This window comes from Phalacrocorax aristotelis, chromosome 28, assembly GCF_949628215.1.
Source record: "Phalacrocorax aristotelis chromosome 28, bGulAri2.1, whole genome shotgun sequence".
Lineage (NCBI taxonomy): Eukaryota > Metazoa > Chordata > Aves > Suliformes > Phalacrocoracidae > Phalacrocorax > Phalacrocorax aristotelis.
The window spans coordinates 1,199,814-1,227,714 of NC_134303.1; the positions used below are offsets into that span (position 1 = coordinate 1,199,814).

At 52.2% G+C, this 27,901-nt stretch overlaps 1 protein-coding gene across 2 annotated transcripts; it reads right to left on the minus strand.

The window, feature by feature from the left end:
- On the minus strand, nucleotides 1-26,641 carry GMIP (GEM interacting protein). Of its 2 annotated transcripts, XM_075076192.1 has the most exons (22): nucleotides 25,321-26,641; nucleotides 23,866-24,003; nucleotides 12,386-12,479; nucleotides 12,226-12,301; nucleotides 11,318-11,381; nucleotides 10,307-10,432; nucleotides 9,964-10,028; nucleotides 9,417-9,527; nucleotides 9,090-9,170; nucleotides 8,251-8,439; nucleotides 8,005-8,142; nucleotides 7,365-7,555; nucleotides 6,673-6,794; nucleotides 6,349-6,435; nucleotides 6,125-6,223; nucleotides 5,900-6,039; nucleotides 5,368-5,556; nucleotides 5,155-5,292; nucleotides 4,868-5,064; nucleotides 4,048-4,342; nucleotides 2,354-2,474; nucleotides 1-1,830 (listed from the first exon to the last, which is right to left on the minus strand). In XM_075076192.1, exons 1-22 carry the CDS (start codon nucleotides 25,568-25,570, stop codon nucleotides 1,334-1,336), a joined length of 3,408 nt encoding a protein of 1,135 aa, XP_074932293.1. In that variant the 5' UTR covers nucleotides 25,571-26,641; the 3' UTR covers nucleotides 1-1,333. The 2 variants fall into 2 exon arrangements, with proteins under 2 accessions (XP_074932293.1, XP_074932294.1); XM_075076193.1 differs by lacking the exons at nucleotides 23,866-24,003; nucleotides 25,321-26,641 and adding an exon at nucleotides 20,526-20,785.
- Between the last annotated feature and the right edge of the window lie 1,260 nt (nucleotides 26,642-27,901).

Below are 27,901 nucleotides of genomic sequence, written 5' to 3' on the forward strand. Positions count from 1 at the left end.
TTCCAGTACAAGATAATTTAATATTTAAGAATTCAAAGCACTGTATTAACAAATATACACTGTTCCAGAGATGCGAACTCTCCTTGGCCTGAACTGTACAAATGCTAACAGACCCTCAGCGTTTCTTTTACAACTTCAGGTTTTGGTCCTGTATTTTAACAGTCTTTTAATGAGACAAAAGAAACTTGTAAAGGGGATTGTTTAACCTCTTGAGCTCTTTGGGGAAAGCGTAATGTTTTCCTTTCGCATTTAGCTCCGGCATCTTCATATGTCTCCGAATGTCTTTGTTGCCGATGGTAACGATGGAAATGTGCCCTAGTGCGGAAGTTTTTATGTTTTCGTCTGAATTTTCGTGCTGCGTGCGCAGCCAAACACCAAGGAAATCCATAACGCTGCCCGTCCGGTAATGCAAAGCCATCCTGTGAACGAGCAGCGCAGGAAGCCTGCCTTCCCCGTGCACGCGTCACGAGATGGCACTATGGGACAGAGTCCTCCCTGTCCACAGGTTAGAACTTGGCGGAGAGAAAATCCACTGCAGGGAGGCAGGAAGGAGCATCGGGGTGACCCACGTGTAGGTGAGCTGGAGACCCAGCAAGCCCGAGCAACCTCATCTTAGACCCAAGAGATCATCTTGGAGGTTGGGGGTTTGCTGCCTTCACGACAGCAGCAGCTTCACGTGGAATTATTGCAGAAGCTCAGCGTGCTTTGAGGGGAATGGAATTCCTGTGCCGGAGAAATGGGGTCCGGCTCGGAGTACGGCAGTGTCTTTTCCCTTTACAGCATGGTTTTGCGCTGACTAGCAAGTCGAAGCTCCGGCAACGGAAGCTGAAGGATCCGGAGTACGTGAGCTTTGCCCGTGTACCCTGTTCTATTACACTCAAAAAGTGAATTACGCTCAAAAACGCTGTGAAATAAAAACAGGAAAAATCAGTGCTTGTTGCAGCTGCCAGAAAATGACCGTTTGGGCACGTTTTCTGTCTGATGTCCTACATATCAGTTGCCTCCTTCCTGGCTGCATCTTTCTAGCCCGGCAATCTGTGTTCCCTCTACTACTTGCATTGCCCTTCGTGCTAAGCAGGGTGTGTTCCAGGGAGAGAGAGAGCGCGAGCCACTGGCCTTGCTGCTTCTCACTCATTTGGGTTTGCTAAAAAATAAAAAGCAAATCCTGGGTGAGCCGAAAGCCTGCCAGGTAGTTCACAGCATGTGCCTTTTCTCCAGCCTGATACAGGGTGTTATTCTCACCCCATCGCTATTCCTTTGTTCAGCAGGTGTGGGATTTCACTCCTCCCTCCCTTTCCGTTGCTATTATCTGTTACCCTTAGGGGTTCTTTTTCTATAGGTATGTCCCTGGGTTGGGGTCCTCTGCTTTCTCAGGAGATCCCACGCCCTCCAGGGAAGGCTCAGGGGACACAGAAGTGTCATCGACTTTGAACTTTGAGACAATCCTGGCTGTTTCCTGCGTGATCTCAAAATGCCTGAGCTGCTGTCTCCCTCCTGAGCGCTGCTTGAGTGTGCCTGTGTCAGCCGAGGTGTTCCTGCCCCTAGTGCTCTCCTCCGGGCCGTCCTTTGTCGTGGAGCTGCTGTCGGGAGGGTTACCTTCTCCACCAGACTCTGTTGCCACGTTGGCTAATGTGCTAGTCCTCAAGGGCAAGCTGGAAGGCTTGGGAATGACTGGCTTTGTTTTTGCCTGCGTTCGAATATATTTTACGGGCTGTCGGCTGAAATGGCATCTGGGCTGGGTCCCTACGACCGCGTCCGAATCACTGTCCGTCTTTTCCTGCACAGAGTCCTCCAGGTCCTCCAGCTCAGAGCTGATACTTGTATTCGTCTCTGAACAAAAAATTAGACAGTTATCTTAGAACAGTGAGATAAGGTTACTACGACAAACAATTTTGGCTGATGACTTCTTTTTCCGGTTAGAAAGGGCACGGAAATCCCTCCTGCGTGAAACAGGCTAACACGCCTCCCTCCAACAGCTCCGTTAATCAGGAGCAATCGCAAGGTATGCATTTGAGAGAGGTCTAAGATATGAATCGGGGGTGTATTCTCAAAGCTGTCCTCGAGGCGTGAAAGCCAGGGGAGCTGGCAGAGGCGACTGCGGGCTCGAGCGCTGAGGCAGCAGCAGGGGAAAGCCCCTCCTGAGAAGAGCAGAAAGACGTAGCTCGCGTGGGATCACAAGCACGTGGCGGTTGCTCTGCAAGACGTTATCTGCACAAAGACTGAGCAGCGATGCCGACGAGGGCCTAGCTATGCTTCCTCTGCTGTGTCACGTAGAGGCAGGCGGGAGGTGTGAAAACCAGCAAACGTGGTACAAGACAACCCGTAACAGCCTCACGATCGCCACTTTATTTACCTAGGGCATCCACGCTTAACCGACTGTGGGCTCCCTCCAGAGTCAGCTCATTGGTGGCTTCCCTGGAAGATGAGTTATCAGAGACACAGTCCACATTTAAACCATGCTTGGAGGAGAAATTCTGTTGGAAAAAGCCACGAGTGTTTATACAGGCCTCTTATTTGTCATGAAAATACTATCAACTCCCACTTCACCCCAAATGCTGTTAGAGGATGCAACCACTTGAGCTGAAAACGCCTTGATTTCTCCCAGGTAAGCGCTTGGGGAAACAGGGAGGGAGCTGGCCGAAGGTCACAGCGCAGGGCCATGAGAGAAAAATATGGTTCGAGACCTGCCAAATCCAGCATTTGTACCACAAAACTCACCCCAGGAAGCAGCCGCTGCTTTCCGCCGAGCAGCAGCCTGCTGAGAGAGGTTCCTGCGTCCCACGGGACGCTGAAGTGGCCCATTTCAGAACAAAAAGGGGAAACATCAGAAACCAAGCCCTTAACGGTAGCGCAAGTAACTGCGGTCAAATGCAAATGGGGGAGGGGGCGAGCGGAGGACACGGGAGTGCCTGGGAATCATACGTGGTGTGGAGCCAGTGTGGGTTTGCACAAGGAGCCCGTGGCCTAGGCCGCGGCTCCAGACGCTGGTTTTATTAATGGCAAATCGAGAATGCCCTTAGCAACCCCCCCTTATTTTTTAAAGGTCTGTGCAATTCTGCCGTGCTGCCGAAGCGGGTAAAACCAGCTTTGAAAATAGCCAAAAGCAATTGTCGTGTGTATCTCAAAGTGCTTTCTATGAAGGTTTATTAATCCTGTAGGATTTCTGCGCGCAAGAAGTGAATTGTGTCTACCCTGGTGATTTTATTTCAGCTGTAATCATAGTTATCCTAATTTCTGCTTCCTCAGTGAGCTGAACCTGTAGAGAAAGCGGCGTTACTGCCCGTCAGACATGGATATGGTTACTGCAGACACACGATCTTGCATGTAAGCCCCTGTGACTCAAAAGCGGGAGGCCGAGAGTCCCCAAACCCAGATCTTACTCCCTTTGGCTTAACTTTAGGACAGTCACTTCCCCCTTCTTGCTCATCAAACCAGCTGTGAAAAGGAATAAAGACCCCCACAGTGTCCCAGCTCACATTATGCCCATTTGTGTTTTTAAAGTGCTGGGAAATAGGATGTGAAATATTGCGAGGAAAGAGCCGTGGAGCTTGGGAAGAGCGCAGAACACTCGGTAGCAGAGGGGGAAAGCGAGGTCCGCGGCCGCTGCTCAGGGGTGCCGCAGAGCCCTGTAGGGCTGTACCGGGGAACACGCTGGGTCTTGAGCACACGTAGCTTAAGATGTGCTTAAGATTATTAAGATAGGCCTCTTCCAAAGTTGTAGAGCTGTTGACAGAGAGAAACAGCAGTGTCCTAAGCAATTCAGTATGGAGAACCCCACCGTTTTTCAGAATGGCTGGGATCTAAAACATGGAGCAAACCCACCATCCAGAGTGGTCTAAGAAGCTGCTGAGTGATCTGTAGCTTACAATTTTTTTTCCCGGTTCTCTCACCCCACGCGCAACAGCCTCTCTGCTCCTTCCTCTCAGAATAACCCTCTGATAGCAAATGGTTTTGTTATCGTGAAAAGAAGTTCTCTTTAATTGCTAGTCCACTTTCCTCTCCCTACAGCAGGGTCAGTAAGCCCAGCTCAGTGTCTGGGAGCTCTACCTCTAGAGTTATATTCTGGATTGTGTCTGGGCTCTGAGGTCCCTCATCCTTTTCTGTCGATGCTTCTTGCGAAGGATTTTCACATCCAAGGGATAAGGATGGCGGCAGGTCATCCATCCCAAACACACTTTCGTAGTTCTGAATGAGAAACTCCACAATCTGGGCTTGATACCCAGAGTCAACAAGGCACGACATCGAGACGTCACTCCCTGAGCCGGGCCGGATCAGAGTTGGCCCAAATACTATGCCCAGGTTGTTTGGGGACATCTTGTTCTCTTCGTATTTCTCTGCCACCCTGGGGAAGGGAAACAGGACTGTTAGGGGCTTCACAGCTCTCAACCAGAATGCACCAACACCCCCATTTCCTAGTAGAGAGAGAAACTGGGTCTTTTACGGGCAACAGAGCTCTGGGTCTGTGCGGGGAGACTCCGGGGAAAAACCTGAGGAGTTGCCTGGATCTGCCTGGATGGTGCTGCCCTAATGAGAGCGGCTGTTGCTTGTGGGCCGCGTTCAGAGGGCTTGATTCATGTTATTCCTTGACCTCTTGCTCTGCGCTTTATGAAGCGTTATCGGGAAGGACCTTCCGGTCCTTCTCGGTCATTAAGACTTTCTCCTAATTGCTGCAAGATGGTCCTCTCTACGAATGAAGGTTTTACCCCCCTTGGCTCTAGATCAGCCCCTCTCCCAGGTCGAGGAAGCCCAGCCCTCCTCGTAGGCGAGCGGTGCTGAGCCAGCCGCTCCTCGGGCAGCGAGGTCTCGGCAGGGATCTCCTGCGGCCGGACCTGACGCTAACCAGTGTGGCAGCCAGCGCGCTCCTCACCTGTACAAGTGTGCAATCAGGTGCCGCAGGGTGTTGTAGTTGCTTCCAGGCAATTTGCTCAGCAAGTACTTCATGCTCTGGATGGGGTCCGAAGGGAAGCTGGCGCAGTCCGACTTTTCCTCCCCAGGTTTTTGCAGGTCTTTGGCAAGCGCAATGAGATCGTTGTAGAGCTGGGACAGCAGCACCGGTGCCGAAAGCTGCAGCGAGAGGGGAAGAAAACAGCAGGTTACTTCATCCTGCCGGTCTGACCCCGATGAAGGTGCTCGGCTGAGGGATTTGGTACCCACTTCCTTCAGGAAATGCTTCAGGACCCCGGTGATGTCGTGGGGGGAGTGCTCAGAAAGCTCTACCAGGCTCCGTCCGTTCTCAAATGCCTGGCACAGCTTTTCCACCCGGGCTTTGGATCCGCTTATCCGATAGATCCCCTGCGTGGTTCAGAAGCGGAGAGGTCAGGAGTTTTGCATACAGAGAAGACCGAAGCAAAATGACTGACTACTCACCTGCACCCTGAGGGCGCGGGCTTCGATTTCCGAGGTGCATTTCACCACTATGAAGGGAACTTCCTCTGGGAAGTCTCGAGGAACCTGTGTGAAGTCAATGCCGAAAAGAGGTACTCGGTTGGGCAGTTTCTTGTGGCCACAGGTGATGAGGAGATTCTCGAGGCACTTCTTGTGGCAGGCCAGGCAGCACTGAAATGGCAGAACCGCCCCGAGTTATGGTCTGGTTGTGGTCCAGCACTGCAGCAGTGGCTGAACAGGGAGGAATTCTCCCTTTCCCTCAAAGATCAAAGTCCCATCAAGCCCAAGAGGGTTGTTTCAGGCAAGTGGCAGCTGGTGGCTTACTCAAGGACAGAAAAACAGAGGGAAGGGAACAGAAAAAGAGAGGCAGGAGGAAGAAGCAGCACAGAACTTTGCAGAGAGGCCCCTGACTCCCACAGCCCTTCATTGAGACGACGGTCACCCTGGGCTCCCGTGTGCATCCCACGTCACCCCACGCTCCCAGGCATCTTCAATGACATCCTCCAGCCCTCACCTCCTCGCACTCAAAGCCGCTGACCATGAAGGTGTCGCATTCCCTGCACTTGGATGGTCCCCGCAGCTTCCGGAGCCGGTGGGTCTGTGCTGCGCTGGAGAGGAGGACGTTCTTAAACTGATGTTGGGATGTACCGTTTTCTGCAGAAACAGCATCCAAGTGTGAGGAGGAACCGACGCCTAAGCACGGTTTCCACCTCGTCGGTCAAATACGTGTGTTCCTCACCGTTTTCCAAAGTTTGCAAGGAATCTCTCTCTTCAAAATCATCTGAGGAGGACATGGTGCCGGTGGATGGAGCTTTCAACAATTTCCTATTAGAGTTTCCTTGAGAAGAGGGAAAATATAAACGCCCGGTTTTGTCCCCATGATGCACAAAGTGGGTCAGAGTAGGCTTTCATCCCGTTGTACGCTTCTGGGCAATATTAGGCAAGAATTTCTGCGGCTCTCACCTGGGCTAGAATTGGGAGAGTCCAGGGATCGGGATTCACAGCTCCCACCGAGGCTTTCTGTGTCGCTGCAGAGGGATTTGTTCGCGCCTGCGGAAGGTGGATGCAGTGACAGACCATCCTGAGAGCTCTTGGGGTGCTTCAACACGGGGCTGAAGTCCAAACCAAGCTCCCAAGAAAATCCGTAAGTACTTGGCAATATTTTCTCCCAGTCTGAGCAAAGCCTTAAGAATTTGAGAGCCTCTCCCGCCTCTTTGGCTACTAATCTAAATTAAACTACAGTGGCTCGAGGGGAAAATTGGGTCGTCTTTATTGAATTCAACCTACTCTGTTCACCGTTTGTGGAGAACTGCTTCCTGGATGTGTCTTCCGGAGCGCTCGCATCCTTTGCTGTGGAAGAGGGGCCGGTGTAATGCAATGCCGTCTTCTTTTTGCTGCTGGGAGGGGACCTGAGAAGGGGTTGCAAATAATTTTCCAGCAGTGAAGAATAACGGACAATATTGCATCACCGAGGTGCCTTAAGGGTACCTGAGACAAGGCGTCTGTTTCAGGCAGCTCACAGGTGTAAGCTGAGTTTAAGGCGACCATAATGAGCACTTGCACAAAACCAGGAAGACAAATTTGTTCAATATAATTTCACTTTTTCTATCCGCAGGGGGGGAAAAAAGAGATTAGAAATCAAACGGCACCCCTGTGAGAAAAGAGTGATCCGAATCTTTGGCAAATGGTAGAAATAACCGAAGGGCCGTGGTACAAAGCTGCCGCCCTGCTGTGGCCGATGTCGGTCCTCTGCTTGGCAGAAGGAACCGAGCGCGTCTTTAGGGATCTACGGAGCTACGCAGAGAGAAGATCCAAACGCCTGGGGCTGAGGGCTTTTCTGTAAGTCGCACTCTCATCGCTGCCGCGTCGCTAGTGACTTCATAAATGTGTGTGAAACTACTTCTGTTGTTCTGTGCACTATATATTTCTGATCTTTCGGCTAGGATGTAAGTTTTCCACGTGGGTTTTTCTTTTTTTACCTCTGCCCTCCAGAAGTGAGTGGCTCAAATTCAAACGCTTCCACGTGAATGTCTTTCTTCTGCAGAGCCTGAATGAACTCCAGGTATTTCTCACCCACTTTGTATGGCTTGCAGAGCTCGGTCAGGACCTGGTATTCCACTGGAATCGGTTCTGACTGAGTCTGCCGCTGCTTGAACATCCTTAGAGTGACCTTATGGGGGAAAGAAAACAAAAAATCCCTATAATTGCTAGTCAAGGCCCAAGTGAGGCCCTTGGATCTCACAGGCATTCACCAGTCACCAGTCTTTCGTTGCCCAAACTGTTACCTGCACTTCTGCTTATTGATGGTCCTACTTAACAGGTCAGATCAAAATTATTTGTCACTGTTTCTTGTTCTAGGAATTTTTTTTTCCCCTGCCTAGACCTTTTCTGTGGGTATCTGTGTCCTCAGAGCGGTAGGAACTGAAAACGTGATGGTATATCTGAGATTTTTGCTGGTAGCAAAGCAAGGCCCAGAGCACTCCCCTAATTTCAACTGCTGGAGGGTGGTCAGTTACAGAGCGGTTCAACAGTGAAATGGTGGAGAGCCTAGAGGTCTTATCCCAAACAGCAGTTTCCCTGAAACGAGGATTAGAGGAGAAATTAGAAGAAAACACGTACCCACATCAGCACCTCATCGCCCTGGTAAATGAGCTTCCGAATATGGGAGACGATCCGCGCTCGTACTTTCTCCAGTTCTTGCTGTCGAAAGTTGGCGTCGTTGATGCACATCTTGTACAAAGCTTCCGTTTCCTGAACCTGTGCGCGATGAGAAACGGAGCGAAGGAGGACAAAGTCACCAGGAGACGCCGTCAGGCGGCGCGCGGGACGGCTGGGAACAGCAGCGACCCGATCTGAGCTCGTCACCTTAGCTTGTGCCTCCTCGCAAGAACGACGTCGCTTCTCCAGCAGCTTGCTGGCGCTGCCGGGGTTGGTGATGGCTGTGCTCTGGTATTCGTCCTCCGCCTTGGCGCTCAGGTGCTTTGCTTTCTCCAGCTCCTCGCAGCGCTGTATGTACTGCAGGCGGGACTTGCGCAGGGATGACAAGGATTCGTTCTTGAATAGGAAAAGGAGCAGTTTAGGAAGCTCGGCGAGGCAGTGGGAGGAACAAGTCACAGCAAGTCTCTGCTTATATGGAAGGCGCCCGTCTCTTGGTTCAAATGGATGTTATCACTCAAATAGGCATCGCTCTTCTCCCTCCCCCTCCTCCCAAAGTTCAGGAGCTCTAAGGGAGCCCCTGGGTTTCCTCTACAGCTGAGCAGAGACCCAGCCGTCCTGGATCATGCTCTGCAAGGTGCCCAGGAGCATCGTCCTCCCTCCCCTCCTCTTTCCCTGGCGAAAAGGGCTGGTGGTGAAGCGCTAGCAGGGTGTGTGAGCTGGGTTTTGGGGCGCGGGGTCGCAGGCACAGAGCCTGCCTTTGCAGGGGATCCCTCTTGGCTGAAGACAGCCCCGGGCCGGCACGCGCGAACCCAAAGCATCCTCGCTCCGCCGGCCTCTGCGGTCGGCAGGAGGCGGTGGGATCTAGCAGGCAGGATGGCACAGGAATGCTGCGAGCGCTCCCCCCCCTTGTGCTCTTCAAAACCATCCTTTCATTCAATAGCAGGACGCATATCATGTTATTTAGTTACTGCTTATTCATAAACATTTGGGTTTGGCGTTTTGAGCCGTGAGTGGCGTAAAGGTCAGGCTGTCGATCGGCCTCTTACCATTCTCTTTTGCTCCTTTGTCCACTGATCTTTGAATTCTTTCCTCCATTTCTCAATTTCATTCTTCTTGGCTGACAGAGGCTGCAGAGGAATAATTGTTAGGACGGCAACGGTTCCTCATGAGGCAGGAAGAAGTATCTGACAGGCGAGGGCATGATATTAGAAAGCAAGCCTTGCGAGATGCCTTTTTCCCTTGAACTTGGTGTGCGTTTCCTTCTTTCATCCCTCCACCCCCATGGGCCAGAATAAATCACTTCTGTTAGGTCTCTGTGCTGCTCCCGTCTAATCTTTCAGCAGAGACGCCTAGTCCGTGCAGAAATACAGCACCTGGTAGAATTCCTTCTGCTGGAGCAAGCCTGCAGTCTCACTAGCTGAACACCCAACCTTTATGTCATGTTCCAGGACCATCGTATAGAGCATCCGAAGAGGCATGTTGTGCTGCAGAAACAACAAAAAAGCAGATATAAACCGATGGATAATTAGCGCAACTTCCCTAAACCAGATTTGTGGTAGCCGTGACCGAGGCCTGTTACACAAAGGTGAGCGTGTCTGCGGTGGTTAAATGAGGGGGGTTATTTCAGCCAACGCAGCAGGATGCTGGAAGCAGGAGAGCTTTTATGCTGGGCAGAGCTGTGCTGACGCCTCGCCAGTTCACCCTTCTAGCTCGTTTTCCTAATAATCGCTCTGTTACAAGCCCATAGAACAAAATAAAAGGAACCGTTCCAACACTGGGAGTTTTAGGCAGGTCTTTGGAGGCGTGTTTGCTTAAGCTGGACTCAACAAGCAGTTTGCCTGCGCCGCCAGCCTCACGTTTGCTCCCGCTCCGAAGGGAACCCCGTGCCCTGAAGCTGGAACGTGTCGCGAGGAGCCGTACCTGTTGGAAGATGGCGTTTCGTCCCGATTCCGCTATCTTCACTATCCCCTTGGCAAACTCTGTCTCTGTAAAAGGGCAGAGCGGGTTAGAGGCCAGAGCGAGGCTCGCGGAGGTGGCGTTGTCAAAGCCAGACGTTGTTCCAGTCAATTAGGGTCATTCAGGGAAGGAGAAATTCTGACTCTCTGTCTTTATCCTCAAACAAAAGCAGCTAAAAGGGCTGGTGTTTGGCCAGTTTCTCACTGGTGTACTTTTGCTTGCGACTGTCTGGTTTTGGCTATGATTTAAAAACAAAAAGTTACTGAAAAGTGCACGGACTCTCAGCTGGTTCTGCGCACAGACTCACCGTAGCTCAGGCGTTTTTCAATCCAGCTGAGAAGCTCTTTGACGTATTTACACCACATTTTGGCATATTCGAGGGCTGCGTCGATGCCGCCTTCACATTTTATCAGCATTTCGTCTGCCTCCTGAACTGCAACGGAATAAATCCAGGTTTGGAACAGCCCTGGCTGATGGGCAGAGGCTTCCCCCAAGGCAAAGTTGGAGTCTCAAGAGTTGCTGCTGCAAAATACTTGGATAACAGCTGTAAACAAGGTCTTTCACTGAAAAATGTCATTCTGAACCGCTTCCCAGCGACACCGCGCTGTCCTCCCCGTGGAACCACGCGTGTTCCAGGCAAATGACAGGTATATTCCTCTGCACCCTGCTTCTAATTAAATATTTAGATTTGATTTGTTTGGAAAACCGAAAGTGAAGGACTTAATGGGTTCCTGGGGAGTTGAGGGAAGGATTCTCGTTCCTTGGTGGAACCTAAGACAGAACTGTCACGCTGCGGGGAGCAAATCGAAGCACATTTCAAGCTGAAATCTGTGAGAAAGCAGCTTAGAATTTTTTTTTTTTTGCTTCATTAGGGACTTTATATGAAGAAAAACCAATTTTATGTTGCATTTTATGACACCAGCAACAAGTACAGAGCTGGTGAGAATCCTCCCAGCAGGCAACAAAGTGCTTCAGGGTATCCCAAGTGTCACCGGGTTGAATTTTCCTGTGCTTAAAACAGACCTTTGGGAATGAATGTCTCGGTATTTAGCAATCAAGACCTCGTGAGCAGCTCCTTAATGAGATGTTAATGGATGAGCAAGGGAAGATCTGCGCGCTGGAGGAAGCAGCGGGACTTCTGAGCTCAAACAGGCCTCCGTGTCCTTGCTGCCCCTCAGCCCGAGCTCAGCCCGAGCCTGATGCCAGCAGAGACGCCGGTGTTATTTATCCGCGTCGTTAGGAGGCTGCCGGGACCGACGCCGGGCGATCGACTCGGCGTTCTCATGTCACCCCTTTGATATTTAATGAGCAATGTTACCTGTCATGTCTGCCTGCGGTGGCTTCTCTGAACTGGTTTTGCTCTTGCAGAAACTCTCATTCAACTGCGGGGCGGGGGGAAAAAGAAAATGGTGAAGGAAAAAAAAACAGTATTCAGAAATTTGGAGGATTTTTTCATAAGGCCAGCTGGAGTGCTGATCTTAATGAGCTACGCTCTTAATGAGCGTTAAATAGTAGCCTGGGATTCGACAGAGGGAAGGTAGCGCGGTACAAAACCCTACCACAGACAGACACGGAGGGAACACGTCATGAGGGCAGAGAGATCGAGGCTGGGAAAGGGCTGCAAGACTGAATGCTGGCAGCGCTTATTTTGCTATAAATCACAAGATATTTGATTTTCATTAAGTTTAGCTCGTGGGATGATATGATTACGTGAGAACAGAGGAAAAATTAACTTCCTAGCCCCTGTGTTTATACAGAAAAGCATGAAATGCGGCTGATTATCCCCAGAAGTCCCATAGTGCCCAAAGCAAGCGAAAACCCACTACGTTCTATTTTGACAGGTTTTTTTCTTTCTTAAGGCCAAAATTTTAGAGGTTTTGGATGTATGACTGCAATGTATCTTGGGTTTGCTGGCTTGTCTGAGCTTTTTCGCAGCACGCGGGACTTAAACCAGCGGTTTCCACCTCTTGTTTTTCAGAATATAAATCCAAACAGTAAATGCCCCAAAGTTTCCACTAAATATTATCAGCTCTGCTGCCACCTCCATCACTTACAAGTGTTGCACCGTTCTTTTCCCTCTGTTCGAGTAAGAGCTGCAGCTATGTTTTTCTTTCAGATGGCCACCCAAAAACCCATTTTAAGAGCATAGAATTTAGTAACATCAAAGCGTGCACTTTGGCACCGGCCGTCGATAATGCCTTTAATAAAATGGATCTCTCTGCCTACCGGAACGGCCTCTCTTTCCGCCATCAGGTCTGTGTCGTCGGTGCCGTCAGCATCGCCGATGAACATGTCAATAGTCCTGTATAACGAAAAAGAACCCAATTAAATAAATGGAGGTTGCAAAAACCCTGAAAGCTCCGTTCAGCCCCGTTTCCCTACGTACGCATTTCCAATTGAGATTTCTATGGCATCCAGGCCCCGGAATATCTCACTGTACCGCTTCCTACTTTCAGGGGTCCTCTCTTGATTGTCGAGACCTGGAATTGGAGAAGAAACGGTTTTGCTGACGCGCCTGACCCAAAGCTCCCTGAGGTCGAGAGGACGGTTTCCAGAGACGCCTGCGAGCGTGGCTGAGCCCTGTTATCCCGCGTGGATCCACAGGGAAGTGACAAGCTGCGATGCTCTGGCAAAGCACAGCGAGGTGAGATGGGATTCAGAAGAAAACTTGGGTAACGATAAATTCACCGAGGTTCTTCGGGCAGAACCCCCAGAAAACGAGTCTGCGGATGCCCAGGGGAGACATCTAAGCTGATTTTAGGGCCTGTGGCCGCTCTGAGCTGGAGTCACGCCGCCGTCCTTAGCTTGGCGCTGGCGAGACCCGGCGGGGGGACCCGAGGACGCAGCGGCATGGCCCGCGCCCTCCATCGATCCCGCCGCGCGGCGTGCGCCGGCAGAGCCACGCGCGTAGGAAGCGGGCAGGCGTTCCCGCAGCCCAGCGGCGTGCGGCTGGGCTGCCTTGCAGAAGCCGCCCGTTCCTTGCGACACACGCGACATGCAAGGTTTTACGTGCAGGGGCCGTTTCTCAATATTACACGTGCTTATTTATTAATCTACGTTACAAAATCCTGCATCTCATTTGGTCCCCAGCGGGTCCAAATTATTGGGCATAAAACCCACAAAATTGTACCCGCTTGCATGGCAGGGGTGCGTCGCCCCTCGTCTCTCTAGGGTCTGAGCACGTTCTGCCCACGGTCGCACGTGGAGCAGGGTGGCGGCGAGCACGTGCACTTTACACGGGGTGAGTGATGCTGTTAATCTCGCTTTCCACTCTGTCGTGCGTTTGTCGCCGAGGGCTGAAACTAAAATTGACTCAGGCTGAGAATCGCTGAAAAAAAAAAAAAAAAAGGGGGGGGGGGGAAGTTTTAAAATACGAAACTGGGCACAATTGGTAAAAAGAAAAGAAAACTTCACTCTCTGTCCTTTTGACATTCCAGGAAACAGGATGTGGTTGACCTAAATCTAGAGTTGCTTCACTGATAGTTGAGTTTTTCACAGTAGGAACAAGTACTTGCAAATGTTGCTCAATGATGCTGGGTAGAAAAGTCAGTTTGCGTCTCATTTAGTTAGAGCTACTCCCGGGCCTTGGGGCAGTCCCAAGAAATACAGGCTTTTTCAGGCCAGGTTTTGCTTAGGAGGTGCCAGGCTACGTGAACGGCGTCGCACCGTTGCTGACCCCAGACTTGCAGAGCCACGTCGCCTCCCGGAGAGGCCGATGACTCCGGGGAGCTCCCAGCACGTAAGGGAAGAGCCAGTGCGATCCTGCTCCTCTTCCAGCCAAGACGGTGCAGGAGAGCACAAGACTGGCTCGCCTCTACTGGTAATAAGGGAGACCGTGAGCACGCACGTGTATCGCGTATCTTGTTTTACTCTATAAAGACAGTGCAAAGAAAGGATCTGAAGAGAGAAGGTGCAATTAACAGAAAGACAGGGAAGTATTAGGGATTTTGTTCCACAAAGCCCCTCGCCTGGTGTCAGAGAGCGCTCTCTGACTATCGTACACAGCCACAGCACCCAAGCTGTGAACATCAACCCATCATCCACTTAAAAATAGAAGTGACTGTGAAGAAGGCTGGGTGGGACACCAAATCACGCTTCTGCTCGCCGCCACCTCTGAGCAGCGTGGCCAGGGCGCTGTGTTCCCTTCTGCACCAAGAAATGAGCTGGGAGCGCTCCCAGCGTACTTGCCTTAGCTGAGCAATTAAGATTTATGCTGCCCTTGTTCTTTAAAAGCTTTCTGCACATTTTATTGCAAAGTGGACCGAGACGCTGAAAACGTGTGAAGACGCGCGTGGCGTTTTCCCCATAAACCCACGAGGTCTGAAGGAGCTGCGAGGAACTGCTCAGCTGGCCTGCCACGCTTGGGGGACCTGGGGACAGGATTTAAAAGCACCACTGGTGCTGACAGACAGCTGCAAACTGTACCCAGCACCCTTCCCGCCCCATAAATCAGCATTTTGTGCTCAGTGCGTGACCTGAGACCGGAAGTTTACCAAACATCTCATTCTGTTTTTTCTGGGAGAGACGCAAATTGTTTGCGATCCAAGGCACGCTAATTTAATTTGAGTCCTAACTCCTCTTGTGACTTCGAGCGGACGAGCATCTTTAACTTCTCTTGTTTACCACTAGCAGAGGATTGTACAACAGGAAGGAGTGACTCAACTCGAGCAGCGCCGGTGATGGGCAAAGTGAAACGTTCTGCTTTTGAAAGCAGCTATCGCAAGACGCTGTAAGACAAGCAAGAACCTCAGGTTCTCACAAGTTTCACCTCGCTAGGATATTATATGTAATACTATAAAAGTAGGGAGGTGGAAAAATGGGACATAAAACATTTTCCCAGCCTTGCTGCAGCTGATGTTAGTAGCCTCATTCTCTCGAGTTTAAACATGTGCTTCCCTACGCGCAGCCCCTTCGTCATTCCGGAGCAGCACCGATTTGTCCCATCTACTTGAAATCTTTTGAGCGGCTTTTTGGCACGTGCAGGTCTGGGCCGTGGGCTTCATCTGCCTCATGTCTCTCATCAAGGAAATGAATTGCCTTGAATGTATTGCTCTTCGTTGCCACAGCTGTCATCAGTCAGCCATCCGTTGGACACCTTCAAGATGCTCCTTCCTGATGAACTGTGTGCTCCTGATTGCCCTCTTGCTAAATATGTAAACATCTGTATACATTTTCCTCTACTGGAAGGAAAATGGAGCCCCGGCGCCTGGGAGACTTGCAGAGTCTCCCATAAATATCCATAAACTAATTCAACTTTCAAATCCTGATGAGCAGAGTCTGTCTGGAGGCCCCTCACTAGCGGTGCCCCCCAGGGGTCTGCGCTGGCTCCAGCCCTGGTCAATACATCCATCGGTGCCCTGGACGAAGGGGCAGAGCGTCCCCTCATCATCCTCGCTGGCGGTCCCAAGCCAGGAGGGGTGGCTGATGCGGCGGGGGGCTGTGCCGGCCCCCAGTGAGGGTGGGACAGGCTGGAGAGCTGGGCCCGGGGGAGCCTCAGGGAATGCAGCGAGAGCAAGTGTGGGGTCCTGCCCTGGGGAGGGGCGACCCCCCGCACCGGCACAGGCTGGGGTGACCTGCTGGAGAGCGGCTCTGCTGGGAAGGGCTGGGGGTGCTGGGGGGCAGCGAGGTGACCCCGAGCCAGCACCGGGCCCGTGGGGCCGAGGAGGCCAGCGGTACCTGGGGGGCATGGAAAGGAGTGTGGGCGGCAGGGCGAGGGAGGTTCTCCTGTCCCTCTGCTCTGCCCCGGTGAGGCCACATCTGGGGGGCTGCGCCCAGCTCTGGGCCCCCCAGGTCAAGAAGGAGAGGGAGCTGCTGGGGAGAGGCCAGCGGAGAGCTACGGAGATGGTCAGGGGCTGGAGCATCTCCCGTGGGAGGGAAGGCTGAGAGACCTGGGCTTGTTCAGCCTGGAGAAGAGAAGGCTGAGGGGGGGTCTCATCAGTGCTCATAAATATCTGAAGGGCGGGTGTCAGGGGGATGGGGCCGGGCTCTTTTCAGTGGTGCCCAGCGCCAGGCCAAGGGGCCACGGGCACAAGCTGGAACATGGGAAGTTCCCCCTGAACGTGAGGACAAACCCCTTCCCTGTGCGGGTGCCAGAGCAGGGGCACAGGCTGCCCAGAGGGGCTGTGGGGTCCCTTCCCTGGAGACATTCACCCCCCGCCTGGACGCGGCCCTGTGCCCCCTGCTCTGGGGGTGCCTGCTCAAGCAGGGGGTGGGACGGGATGAGCTCCAGGGGTCCCTTCCGACACCCACCAGTCTGGGATTCTGTGGAAGCCCTTTGCCCTGACCTGTGAGGATTAGGTAGCAGAGCATTTGCTGGGATGTAGGACCTCTGGCCTGGAAGAGACTCCAGCTCAGTCCTTGTCCATCCGCTACAACTCCACAACCTTATTTACAAATGGATTCTTCAATTTAAAACCAGTTATCTTACAGGACAGCACAATGACAACTGGAATGCTGATCTAGAAACTAACTCCTCTGGAGTTTCAAACCCATCTGTGTTTCTTGACGGACAGCATAACCTCCTTCTTCTTATCTTAGACAATTCCATAGAATCAGAGAACATAGAATGTCCTGGGTGCGAAGGGACCCGCAGGGACCATCGAGCCCAGCTCCCGGCCCTGCCCAGGACACCCCAAATTCACACCATGTCTCTGGGGGCCTTGGCCAAGTGCTCCTTGAATATCGCCGGGCTGGTGCCGTGATGCCTCCCTGGGGAGCCTGTTCCAGGGCTCCACCACCCTCTGGGGGAAGAGCCTTCTCCTAAACCCAGCCTAACCCTCCCCTGGCACATCTCCCTGCCATTCCCTCAGGTCCTAATTCCAGCAGAAACCTCTTCCAGCATCAGCACTAGACCTGCATCCTAAAGGAGAGCGTCTCCGCACGGCCAGCGCTCACACCAGAGCGGGCCTGCTGCCGTGTGAAAGCTCTGCCCCATCCTTGGACGGACAAGACTCATCTCATCCACATCACCTACCTTCTGGAAAGCTCACCGCCCTCTTTGCCTTTTGCCGCGGTTACAGGGAGAGCAAGCTCCCACAGTGGTGGGTGTGCAGAGTGTCGAGGATATTTTTAGCAGGAGAAGCTCTTGTTCTGCCGTTCAGCAGAAGCATCACTTCCCTTTCAGCCGCATTTACAGTGAAATGAGGTAAATGTCTAAAACATTCGGCGTGGCACCGTTGCCAAACCTCGGTACCACAAGCCTGTTCCCGGTAGCACCTTCCTCTTCTCTCTGCTCAAGTCTTGCACTTTGCAACACATCACCTGAATTTTTCCACTGGGGCAAATCTCCTGTTTCTGCATAAAAGGACTCATGTGTCTCAGCAGCGTCTGCGTAAAATCCCCTGCTTGCTAAGCCACGACACGGTTTGAACCAAATTAGGCCAAATAAGAATCCCAGGTTCCCAGAATGCCAGGCTGGGAGGGACCTCAGGGATCATCTAGTCCCACCTTTCGAGGAAGAGCCCAGCCTAGGCAAGCTGGCCCCGCTCCCTGTCCAGCCGACTCTTGAAGGTGCCCAACGTGGCTGAGTCAACCCCTTCCCTGGGGAGATTATTCCAATTATTCCAATTATTTCAATATTATTATTCCAATATTCCCCACCGTGAGAAATTCCCCCTCGTGCCCAACCGGAATCTCCCCGAGAGCAACTTGTGTCCACCCCCCGTGTCCTCTCCATGGGGCTCCGTGTAAAAAGGGAGTCTCCGTCTCCTTTGTAGCTGCCCCTTAAGTCCTGGTCCCCGGGGATGGATCCCCTCTGAGCCTCCTTTTCTCAGGGCTGAACAAAGCCAGCTCTCCCAGCCCGTCCTCGTACGGCAGCTTCCCAGCCCTTGGCTCGCCCTGGTGGCCCTTCTCTGGGCCCCCCCAGCCTGTCCCACCCCGTTTGTACAGGGGGGACCAGAGCCGGACGCGGCGCTCCGGGGGCGGCCTGGCAGGCGCTGAGCAGAGCGGGACGACGACGTCTCTGTCTCTGCTGGCGATGCCCTTGTTGATGCAGCCCAGCGTCCCGCTGCCCCTCTTGGCCGCGGCAGCCACCCCTGGCTCACGCTGAGCTTCCTCCCCCCACCAGGACCCCCCGGTCCCTTCCCACAGAGCCGCCCCCCAGCCGGGCGGATCCCAGGCTGCGCTGCGCTCCCGGATTATGTTTTCCCGGGTGCAAGACCTGACGCTTGTCCTTGTTGAACTTCAATAAGTCTGAAAGCTCTCAAATTGTCTGCCCCTCCAGCGTGAAACCTTCCCTCTTTCACCAAGCCAACCCTCAGTGAGACTCTGGTTATGGCTAGCGGCAAGTCACGCTGCCCGATCAGCATCTGTGTCCATCCGAGGAGTAACAGTGTTGGAACAAAATAATCCAAGTTCCTTGAGAACCGTTTTGCAAAACCAAGACCACTTCCCATCTGTCCCTCTGGTTTCTCATCTTCTCCTGCTTCAGTGGAACAAAGGCCCTGGCGAAAACTGAATTTACAGATCAGCGAATTTTTGAGGGGGTTGGAACCGCTACCAACCAGTGCGATCACCCGCAACCGACAGGAAACACTGACGTCTTAAATAGCAGCATGCGTTAGCGAGAGGATTAATGAAACATGTCGGAGAGGGGGAAAGGAGAATTTCCACTTAACACATCAATTCATTGAAAAAGAAGGCGAATGTTTCTGAGGTGTCCGACGGCAGAAACTGAGCGCGGGTGCATTAGTTTGCAAAATAAAAATGAGGCCGTTGCCTGCTTCAGAGGAAAATATTGTAAAACAGCCTCGTCTTGACAGACCGCAGCCCCCAGCGGTACTTAATTACTAATAATCCCTGCTTTTTAAGTAAGAAAAGTACAACTACATTAAACTTCTGGCTGCTTGTTTCTTAAATATTACAACGTTAGCGATGGTAAGAAGAATTTGGACTGGCAATGAAGCTCAGAAGACACTTCCAGTACCAGAAAGCAGTAAAAGGACCTCCCAATTAGCAACAGAAGGATGAATCTAGGACACTTAGTGGCTAAAAAATAAGACCAAACAAAATCATTTATACCAGTCGTTTTGGTTTCGCAAAAAGAGCCTGTCAAATAAACCTCCTTAACGGATGAGATTTTGTTGATAACAGGCGCTCGGTGGATACGGCACGCTTGGATTTCTCAAGGGCGTTTGACTTCTACAGTCATGTCACGCTCTGGGTGGCGTTCTCGGTCCCCTGGTAGGAAACTGTTTCACTGCCAAACCTAAAAATACATCTTTAATCAACTTATGGGGTTTTTTCTGGAGGAATCTCAGAAAGAGATTCCTGCTTTTTGGTGGGCTTATTAAACGCTCGGTCCTTGGATCAGCACCTCTCCTGGCAAAGCGCTCGATGAGACCAAGAACGTAGGCCGGGCAGTAAGGTGGGTATTTGTTACAGGGTCTTTAAGTGGCCTCAGAAACAGTTATGCTTCCGCTGCAGCCTACAGCTGGACAGGCACAAACCAGGCGCAGGGGTGGTAGCGCCAGGCTGGGAGCCTCCGCCCCGAAAAGCAGAGATGGGCACAACGGGGAGTTGCTTAACACGAGCCTCGCGTGCAACGCCGCGGAAAGAGGATCTCTGCAAGCGCTGGGTGCGTACGAAAGGGGAACATGGAGCGGAAACGGGCTCTGGTCGCGCCGCTGGGCGATAAGCACGTTAGGTGTTAGTGCTGGTTGTGACAAGGGGTTGTGCAGGCGTCGCTGAAGACACAAAAGCGCTCTGTAGGGCAAGGGAGGGGGGCAGAAAACTAGTCCCACAGTACAATTTCCAAACAAGCTCAGCTTATTCAGTTCATCAAAGACACTGAGGCATCCTTTAACTATCCCCATGTATGATCGTGAGCTATAGAAATCCTGCTGATGGTATTTTGATTATCGTGACAAAGGCATGACAAGGTCCAGCTACCGGAAGGCAAAAGAGTTTTCTAGCTACGAGGATAATGATGCATTTGAATGTGACAGCAGGGAAAGCACTAACGTTGCTCGCTGCATTCCTTTGATTACAGAGACAGCGAGGGGTTTCTTTTTCACATCTCTGAAGCGCCAGGGACTGGCTCCTGCTCTGGCAGGAGGGATTTGTGCTCTCAGGAGGCACAGAGACCCCCTCGGATGCTCGATCCGTAAGTGTTGCTCCAATTCAAACAGAATATTGCTCATAATTAAGGTTGTCACCTTTGAGAACAACGACTTAGAGCAAACCCTGGTCAGAGGGACTTGATGATATGCAAGTACCAGCGCTATGAGCTTCCAACCCCTTAAGAGACAACGCTGCACCTTCTGCCTCCTGAAAAAGGGGGTTGCACCCTTTCCTCTTACGTAAGCCAAAGTCCAGTACAAATGCATCAAATAATTTCATCTGCCAGAGGAAGAGAACTGAACAGCCAGGCTCTTCATGGAAACTCCACTTAGAGGAACTTACAGCTGTTTTCTGGCACCCATGTTTCCTCGGTGGCTCACGGGCTGAGCTGCGTCATATGTCATATCATGCCCCAAAAGCTTACATTACAAACAGCACAAAAGGTTGTTTCAAATGCCATCACATACCATTTGGTTCTGGGTCTCCCATGGCTGAATCTTCAGTGTTTTGGTCTGAAAGCAGCAGAATCCCAAACCACCCGGCTTAGAGTCACGGCTGAATTAAGTAAAACACAAATTCTTGGTCAGATCAGATGGGAAGAAATTCTCCAGAGGCCCATGATGGCTGCAGGTGAAGACGTCCCCGAAATAACTGGCAGAAGTGCCCGTCGCAGCGGCGAGCGCGGCTGCTGTAGCCAAATCTGCTTCCTGCAGACACGCTTCCGTGTAAGGCAACAGCGTGCAGCGTACATTTGTTTGATCATGCAATTTGCATATCTCAGATGTGTCTTGGTAAATAGCAAAGAAGGGTCCGTTTCTGAGTCCTCCTGGCGTCAGGGCTTGCAGGTGTCGCAGCAGCCCCCATCCTTCTACCCGCAGCGCTTCCCAAGAAACTCCCGTGCTTCCAAATATACCGAAGAAACCACTGCGAATCTGCCGGTGGTGAGGGGAAAGGGCTGTTAGGTTAAAAAAAAGGGACAGAAGAAGGGAAAGGATGAGCGCCTCACGCAGGCACGGGCCAGCAGTTGGTCCTTGCCCGAGCCTCCGTTCCTCCGCTCTCTTCGCCGGTGCATGGGTGTAACGGAGCCTTCTCGGAGATCACGGCCTTTCTCGACTTCTGCTCAGCAAAACCGAAATCTAAACTCCTGAGGGTTTGTTTCTTCAATAAAAACATGTCTTGGTTTTTTGGGGTTTTTTTTTTTTTTTTTTGTAGGTTGTCAATGAGCTACGGCAAAAATCTATCGCTTGCGGCAGGATGGTTTTCAGCCTGGGAGCCTTCTCCGGGTGGTGGACTGGGATGTGAACCCTTAAATCTGACTCCCCCTTGAGCTGGACCATCCGCTCCAGCTCACGAGCGATTTTTTTACTGGCTGCAAGGACAAAGCCGGCATCGCCGTCCTTAAAACTGGTGAATTTTGCCTTCGGTTTAGGAATACTGGTGGCGATTTAATGAAGAAACTGTGCTACGGGAAATAGGAAAGGTTTATTCCAAGATTATAGATGGAAGTGAGCGGAAACTAAGTGGACTTTTTTCTCCTGCAAATATTAGAGAAACCGGCAGCAAAAATGTGATTCACCAAACAAACTTGCGCTCAGCAGCGAAGCCATTAATTTTTAATAAAAAACCATGAATAATTAAAAATCCCCTATGTTTTCTTACGCAACCTAAAAGCATGCCTGGGGCTCCGCGCTCCCAAAAGGCAGTTCCCTGTTACTCGGTGTCCGCTGAAGACTCAAGTAACGCTGCTAAATTGCTTCTGCGAGATGCCTCCCCGCAGTTGTGCCACCAGGCAGATCTACAGGCTCTTGTGGCGCACCGACTACAGCCAGGCACAAGTCGGAGCTAAGGTCTTTCTATCATTGACACTTCTTTAACTTAAAAGAAATCCCAGAGCCTCAGAGTTCCTGCTGCGGGGGTGAATGTTTTAGGCTCGTGTGAACTCGGGCGGTTCCTGCTCAGGCTCTGGAGGTAACGGCTGAATTTTTTTAAAAGAGAACAAGAAAATCGGGATGCGGAACGATGGCAAAGTGCTGCTGGGGCCAGCAGGATGAGCTTCTCCCACCAAACCTTCCCTGGCCCTTCGGGGTTCCTTCCCAAAGAGGCCTTTTGCCCTTCCCCGTATCTCAGCTTTGCATGTTCAATCGCTATAATGACAGGTTTGTTTAGTATAATTATCAGAGCCTGTTTGCAAAGTGCTTTATTTACAGATAAGCGCCATAAAAAGTGGGGTTTTTACCTGGTAGAAGGGCATTTATAGCCAAAAGGATTGCAGCATACTACAGCAACACCCCTCCGATTAATTATATTTAAATAAAAAGCTAATAAAAGCAAAGCAAGGGGTGTGGCTCCTTATTTACCCGAAACATAACTCAGGTCCCGATTCCCAGTCTCCTAGACGTTCTTGCTGACGGAGTATGTCCTTTTTTGGCTGGGTTTTTTTTCAGGGGGGAGGGGGGTAAAAGGGGAGGCAATAAACCCCTGAACTTTCTTTTGCAGATCAGGGGCTCACAAAAGGGAAGCACGGCAATTCTTGAGAAACGGCCCGTCTCCCGCTCCCAAGGTAACACCGTACCCAGCGCCCTAACGCCGTCCTCGGACCGGAGGGAAGCTGTAGCGGCCGACTCGCTGCTTGCCGGTGCAGCAGAAAGGGCACCGAGCCCCTCCAGCGCAGCCTGCAAACTCCTCCGGCGTTTCTAACAGCTGAATTTTTTTTCGTTGCTGTTCTAGACCGAGCACAATGGCAAGTTACTGCAGACAATACGCAGCAGCCGCCCCGTGAGGTCTCGCTGAACTTCCCTTTACATCACCACTGCTGTTTTATAAGGCAAATATATTTTCATATCGGCAAACCTTTTGAAGGCAGGGGAGGAAAGGAACCGGGAGTGAAAGTGGCGGTGTGGTTACCGCACCTTCTGTCCCCGACAGCTCCCCGCTGAGAGCCTCGTGCCAGCCCTGGCTCCGCTCGCACACAGAATATTGCAACGGGGCATCCAGTGCTTCCTCTCGAAGCTCATCTGTCCCCCAAAACAAAGGCCAGGAACCACCACGCTTTTCTTCTGCAGGGGCCGAGACTAGCTCTCAAGTGAGGATTTTCCACTAGATTTAAGTATATCTGAGCTCCCGAGACAGTAACGTGCGAAACAGGGATACAAAGACCATTAAGGATTCATATTCAAACAATCAAACGAGAAGGCCAGCGTGGCGTAGGACCCTACCCTTACCTCCTAGAGGCTGTTAACAGCTTCTTAATTAGCTTCTTAATAAGCACGTGGTGCCTGCAGACCTCCAAGGGCCGCGGAAACGAACTATCACAACCGTTCTGTGGGTCGGTTCTGCCTGCGCTGGCGTGCGCACACCTGAAAACACCTTGCGTGGGGTTATACAGGACTCCAGCACTGAGAGAGGTCCTGGCACACGCCTGCTCGCTCCGACAGAGGTAACCGAGCCCAGAAAACTCGCGTTTCCGTTCCTTGGTGTCACCATCCGAACGCAACCTGACTTTATTAGTGGAAAACAGACAGAAAGGGGCCGTTTGCCAGCACAATCGCCGGCCTAAATAGAAAGGCTCTCCCGTCTAAGCCTTTATCTTGCTTTCACGCGCTGTAGAAGCACTGCCTTCCCTAACGATGGGATCTGGACGCGAATAAGCCTCGATCTCTGACTTCTGCTCAGCTTCGGCAGTGACGTGTGCTTTCCACGGATGCCCGTGTGCGTCTGTGCTGGGCCCGGTGCGGAAGCTTACCGTCACCGCTGAGCAGACGGCGATAACTACAGCGCTCGTGAGGTTTGCTAACGTTACGGATTTACCGTTGATGTTGGCGATAAGGGTTGTGACGGCAGGCTGGATGGCGTCCCCGGTCAAAGCAGGGTATGTCTTCAGGAAGGAGGAGATGGCTTGCAGTAAATCTGCCAGTTTGGCTTCAGCAGAAGCTGAAATAACTTCTCCTAAAATTAAGAAAGGGGAAAAATTACAATTTATTTGCATGCATAAATGCTCATCCCCACCTCTCCCAGGGTAACCACAATGGTACGGGTTCCTAAAAACTCAAGTTCTGTGCAAAACAGCAAATAACAAACTCAGAAGACCAAAGCAAGCAAAAAACCCACATGCAGCGACGGGGTGGATGTGGAAATTACCCAGTCCTTAGTCACCAGGGCCAGGACCTTCGATGAGGCTCTGGCTGCCTTTCGTCTGGGTTCTGCTCCACGAGCCCAAGCCATGGACGTCCCCGCTTCCTGCTGCAGGAGCGTGGTGTATCTTCGTGTCTTTACCCCCAGAGGCCGGCCTCCAAGAGGCAAAACGCAGTCCCAAGCTGAGCACTCGGAAAGATGCTCGGCCAGAGGACCGGCCCAGGCAGGTCTGATCCCCATACGCAGCCAGCGTTGGTTGGGGGCCGTTGAAAGCAAACGTCTTGCAGAGCTAAAAGCACCACCGCAGTTACGAGTTTGCACGAGAAGCGTGGCCGACCCGACTTGTTCGGCGTGTCTGGGGTAAGGCAGTCACCGTGACCTCGAGCTACAGCTTGCAGCCGTGGGTGGGGAGACGAGGATCCCAGGGAACTTCGGATGCCTTGGTGAGAGGGTGGCACTTCTCCCGGAGGTTTCTTGTTCCTGCGAGTGGTTGAAGGGATTTTGTTGACGCTGCCGTGCCGTACAAGGCTTCTAGGGCAGCGCCGAGCCTGCGATAACTGTTTTATTAATTCTTAATTTAGGTCTATTTACTCGGGCTCTAGTCTGGAGAGTGTCCTGCAAGTACAGAGGCTATCCTGGGACAAAGGAGGGGAGACAGTGTGCCGGACGGGAAGGAATGGCACTTCCAGGCTGTGACACTCGCTTGGGCTCCCACGGCCACCCAGGGCACCGCCAGCTTCGACTCAGGACGTTTGGGCTCCTTCCCGGCGCTGAATCCCGGTTCTCTCAAGAGGGTCACTGCAGGCGCCCGTTCCTCCAGCCAGTTTAACCCCCTGGTGAGTAACTGCAGGTGCCGATAGCACTTACTGTGGTTTTGCATCACTTTTGGAGGAAACCCGCGCACTTAGATGGTTAAGTGCTCTGACATTTTATCTATTGATGCAATTCATTCTAGGAAAAGATGTTTGCATAATTAAGTACCCGCGCCACGAGAAGCCACTCTAAATCGTCTGAGAGCTGTCTAAATTTTTTCTTTTAAATAAATAACGCAGCAAGAATGAGACAGGATCGCTTTTGCCAAACGTAATCTGCTTGGTTTATAAGCAAATAAGTGGATTGAAAAGTATTTACCTTTTCGGAAGAGCTCGCGGAAGGTCTGCAGTTTCCTGTCGATGTTCCTCAGGTGTTGGGTGATGCGGAGCACCTCGCCGGCCGTGAGGTCCACGCAGCCGGCACCATCGCCGGAGGCAGGGCTCTGGATCGAAGCCCACGAAGCCAAGCACCCGGCACGGGGTTCGTGGCCGAGCGGAAGGCGTCTGCCTGGCGATCCGCCGGCGATCCGAGCACGACCGGCGCTGCCCGGGGCTCCCGGCCCGTTCATGGCGAGGTGCGGCTTTCCCCGAGTCCGGCGGGTGAGCCCTTTTCCCGGGCTACGTTTGTGGGCGCGCGCCGCCGCGGCGCCGCGGGCCGTGAGCACGGCTCCCCCTCGTTGGAAGGGGGAGAAGCAACATTCTGCAAAAGCAACCGGAGGCGCAAGACAAAACGCTTGAGGGAGAAAAAAATGGAAGATATGGGGTGAGTTCTTGCGCTCTCAGCATTTATTCATTTTCTAATTCCGTAGTGGTGGAACCAGTGTTTTCTGAGAAATGACTGCGGCAAGTTTTAATTATCGGGTTTCTTCACACCCTTTCCAGCAAATGGAAACCCAAGTTTAGGGAATTTTTCCTTAGCAAGGCTTGGATTTCAAAACCAAGCCCCGAACATCCATACGCGATAGCGCTGCATTTCCACGTCGGTCTCTCTTATTTACCATAACAGTCTCTGCAAGTAAAAATGTTGGTTTAGGCGAGCTGTAGAGCAAGTCCTCCGTCTCTTCCATTGTCCTTCCTCGGCTAAAATGCGGACGAGGAAAAAGCCATCGCCTCTCGTGAGAAGCCTCTCGCTTTATCCCAAGTACATCTTGGTGTTGGCTGGTGAAGCCAGGAAGCCGCGCCGGCGCCGGTGGTGCGGTGCAGCCGGGCTCCCGGAGCTCCGCCGGGCTGCCCCGTGCCTCTGCTGCGGGAGGCGGCGCTGGGCGCAGCCTGCGTGGGATGAGTCTGCAACCCCAGACAGGTGTCAGGCTGTGTGGATTTTCCACATTCCTCTTGGGAGTTGTGAAGTTACTCACTTCCCAGGCTATCTGCTGCATCAGACCCGTCCTCCTACCCGGCTTTCATTAACCCTCTGCTGGCTGAAACTCGCGAAGCATCTTCGTGATTCCCCGTGCATCGGTATGTGTTATTTTTACGGAACGGCGAGGCTCCTTGGGAGGAGATTGAGTGGCGTAGGGAAAAGGTAAAGCAAGATTTACGCAGACCAACTGTAAGGTAGCGTGTTTAAAAAAATAAATCTACCAGAAAGGGATTATTTTGCACTTAGATACTGCCCTAAGCATTCACATGCCCTTTGTTCTGTGTTCTATACATGTAAATCATAAGCCCCACGCATGAAAGCAGAGCTAAACGTCCGACCTGCAGCGCATCCATCCATCGGGAGGGATTTCATCTCCGACGGAACTCGAGACGGGGAAATAAAAGCGTGTGGCTGTCGGGTTGTAGGGTTTTTCCCCTCCTCGCAGCCGGCGTGAGGTGCAATACTGCGTTCGCTCGCCAGGTCGAGCATCTGCCTCCCCTCGTTCTCAGACCTGCAGAGCGGCTCCTTCCCGCGCGCAGCTTGGAGATTTCGCTTCTTGGCTTCCCGCCTATCGCCGAGCTTTGTGAGTTGCAAGAAAAGAGCGACTCCGCCTCATGCTGGTGCCTAATGTACGCCCATAAGCATTATGGCTTCTTCTACTGGGGGAAAAACTAATCCAGAAAAGCAAGAAGAGGAACTAAAGCACTTGTTTCTCCGTACGGGGATGATGGTGATGAAGGCACGGCCGCACTGTCCCGTGCTGGCAGATTTGCTATTGCTCAGCAACCCTCCCTTGGCCTGTTGTTCTTCCCCACAACAAGGGAGAAAAGGGCAAATTGAGGTCTTGAACAGACACTTCGGTGGTTAAAAAAAAGAAATGGGTAGGGCTGGTAAAAGGCAACATTTAATATCTCTGAATTTTCATAAATTTAGGTGAGGAGTGCCCTTTTGTTGATGTGGGGAGGAGAAGCAGCACCCGTCTGCCGGTTAATAACAGGTGGAAATGGTGCCCTTTGCCTCCCTCCCATTGCTCCGCGTTCCCAATTTGTGATTTATAAAAACTTCTTATTTCAATACAGGCGTACCAACTGCTGGACACCGCCCGAGGCCAGCGGGATATCGTTCCACTAGTGACCGCCAGCCGGCACAGCCTCGCTCCCCCAGCGGGTATGTCACCCGCCAGCGCTTTTGGGTTTGCTTTGCGCCTTTTCACGCGGTGCCGCTGCGCCGCAGAGCATCCTGCAGGGAATGCCCTTCTTGTTCCGCCTAACACCGGGTCCCACCCGCAGGGCTTCTCCTCTTCCCTTCCCTCCTCTACCTGTCAGACCTGCTGGGTGAAGAGAGGGAGGATGAACTGAGACAACAAGTTGAACAAGCCGGCCTCGCACAGCCTCTGTCTTCGCTTTCCTTCCCAGATCCTTCATGGGTCCAGCAAAGCTTTTGGAAATCCTCCGCTCGCCCCCCGGCGATACAGCAGAGAACAGAAAGGAGCAAGCGAATGGTGCCTTTCCCCCTTCTCCCGCTTCTCAGACCCCTTGAT

What these genes read in the sequence shown, in the direction of transcription:
- GMIP (XM_075076192.1), bottom strand. Translation starts at nt 25,570, where the DNA reads ATGAACGGGCCGGGAGCCCCGGGCAGCGCCGGTCGTGCTCGGATCGCC. An exon ending in GCGAGGAGGCACAAGCTAAG is followed by an intron (nt 8,143 to 8,250) that starts GTGACGAGCTCA and finishes CATCGCGCACAG; the next exon opens with GTTCAGGAAACGGAAGCTTT. An exon ending in CCCGCGCCCTCAGGGTGCAG is followed by an intron (nt 5,293 to 5,367) that starts GTGAGTAGTCAG and finishes TGAACCACGCAG; the next exon opens with GGGATCTATCGGATAAGCGG.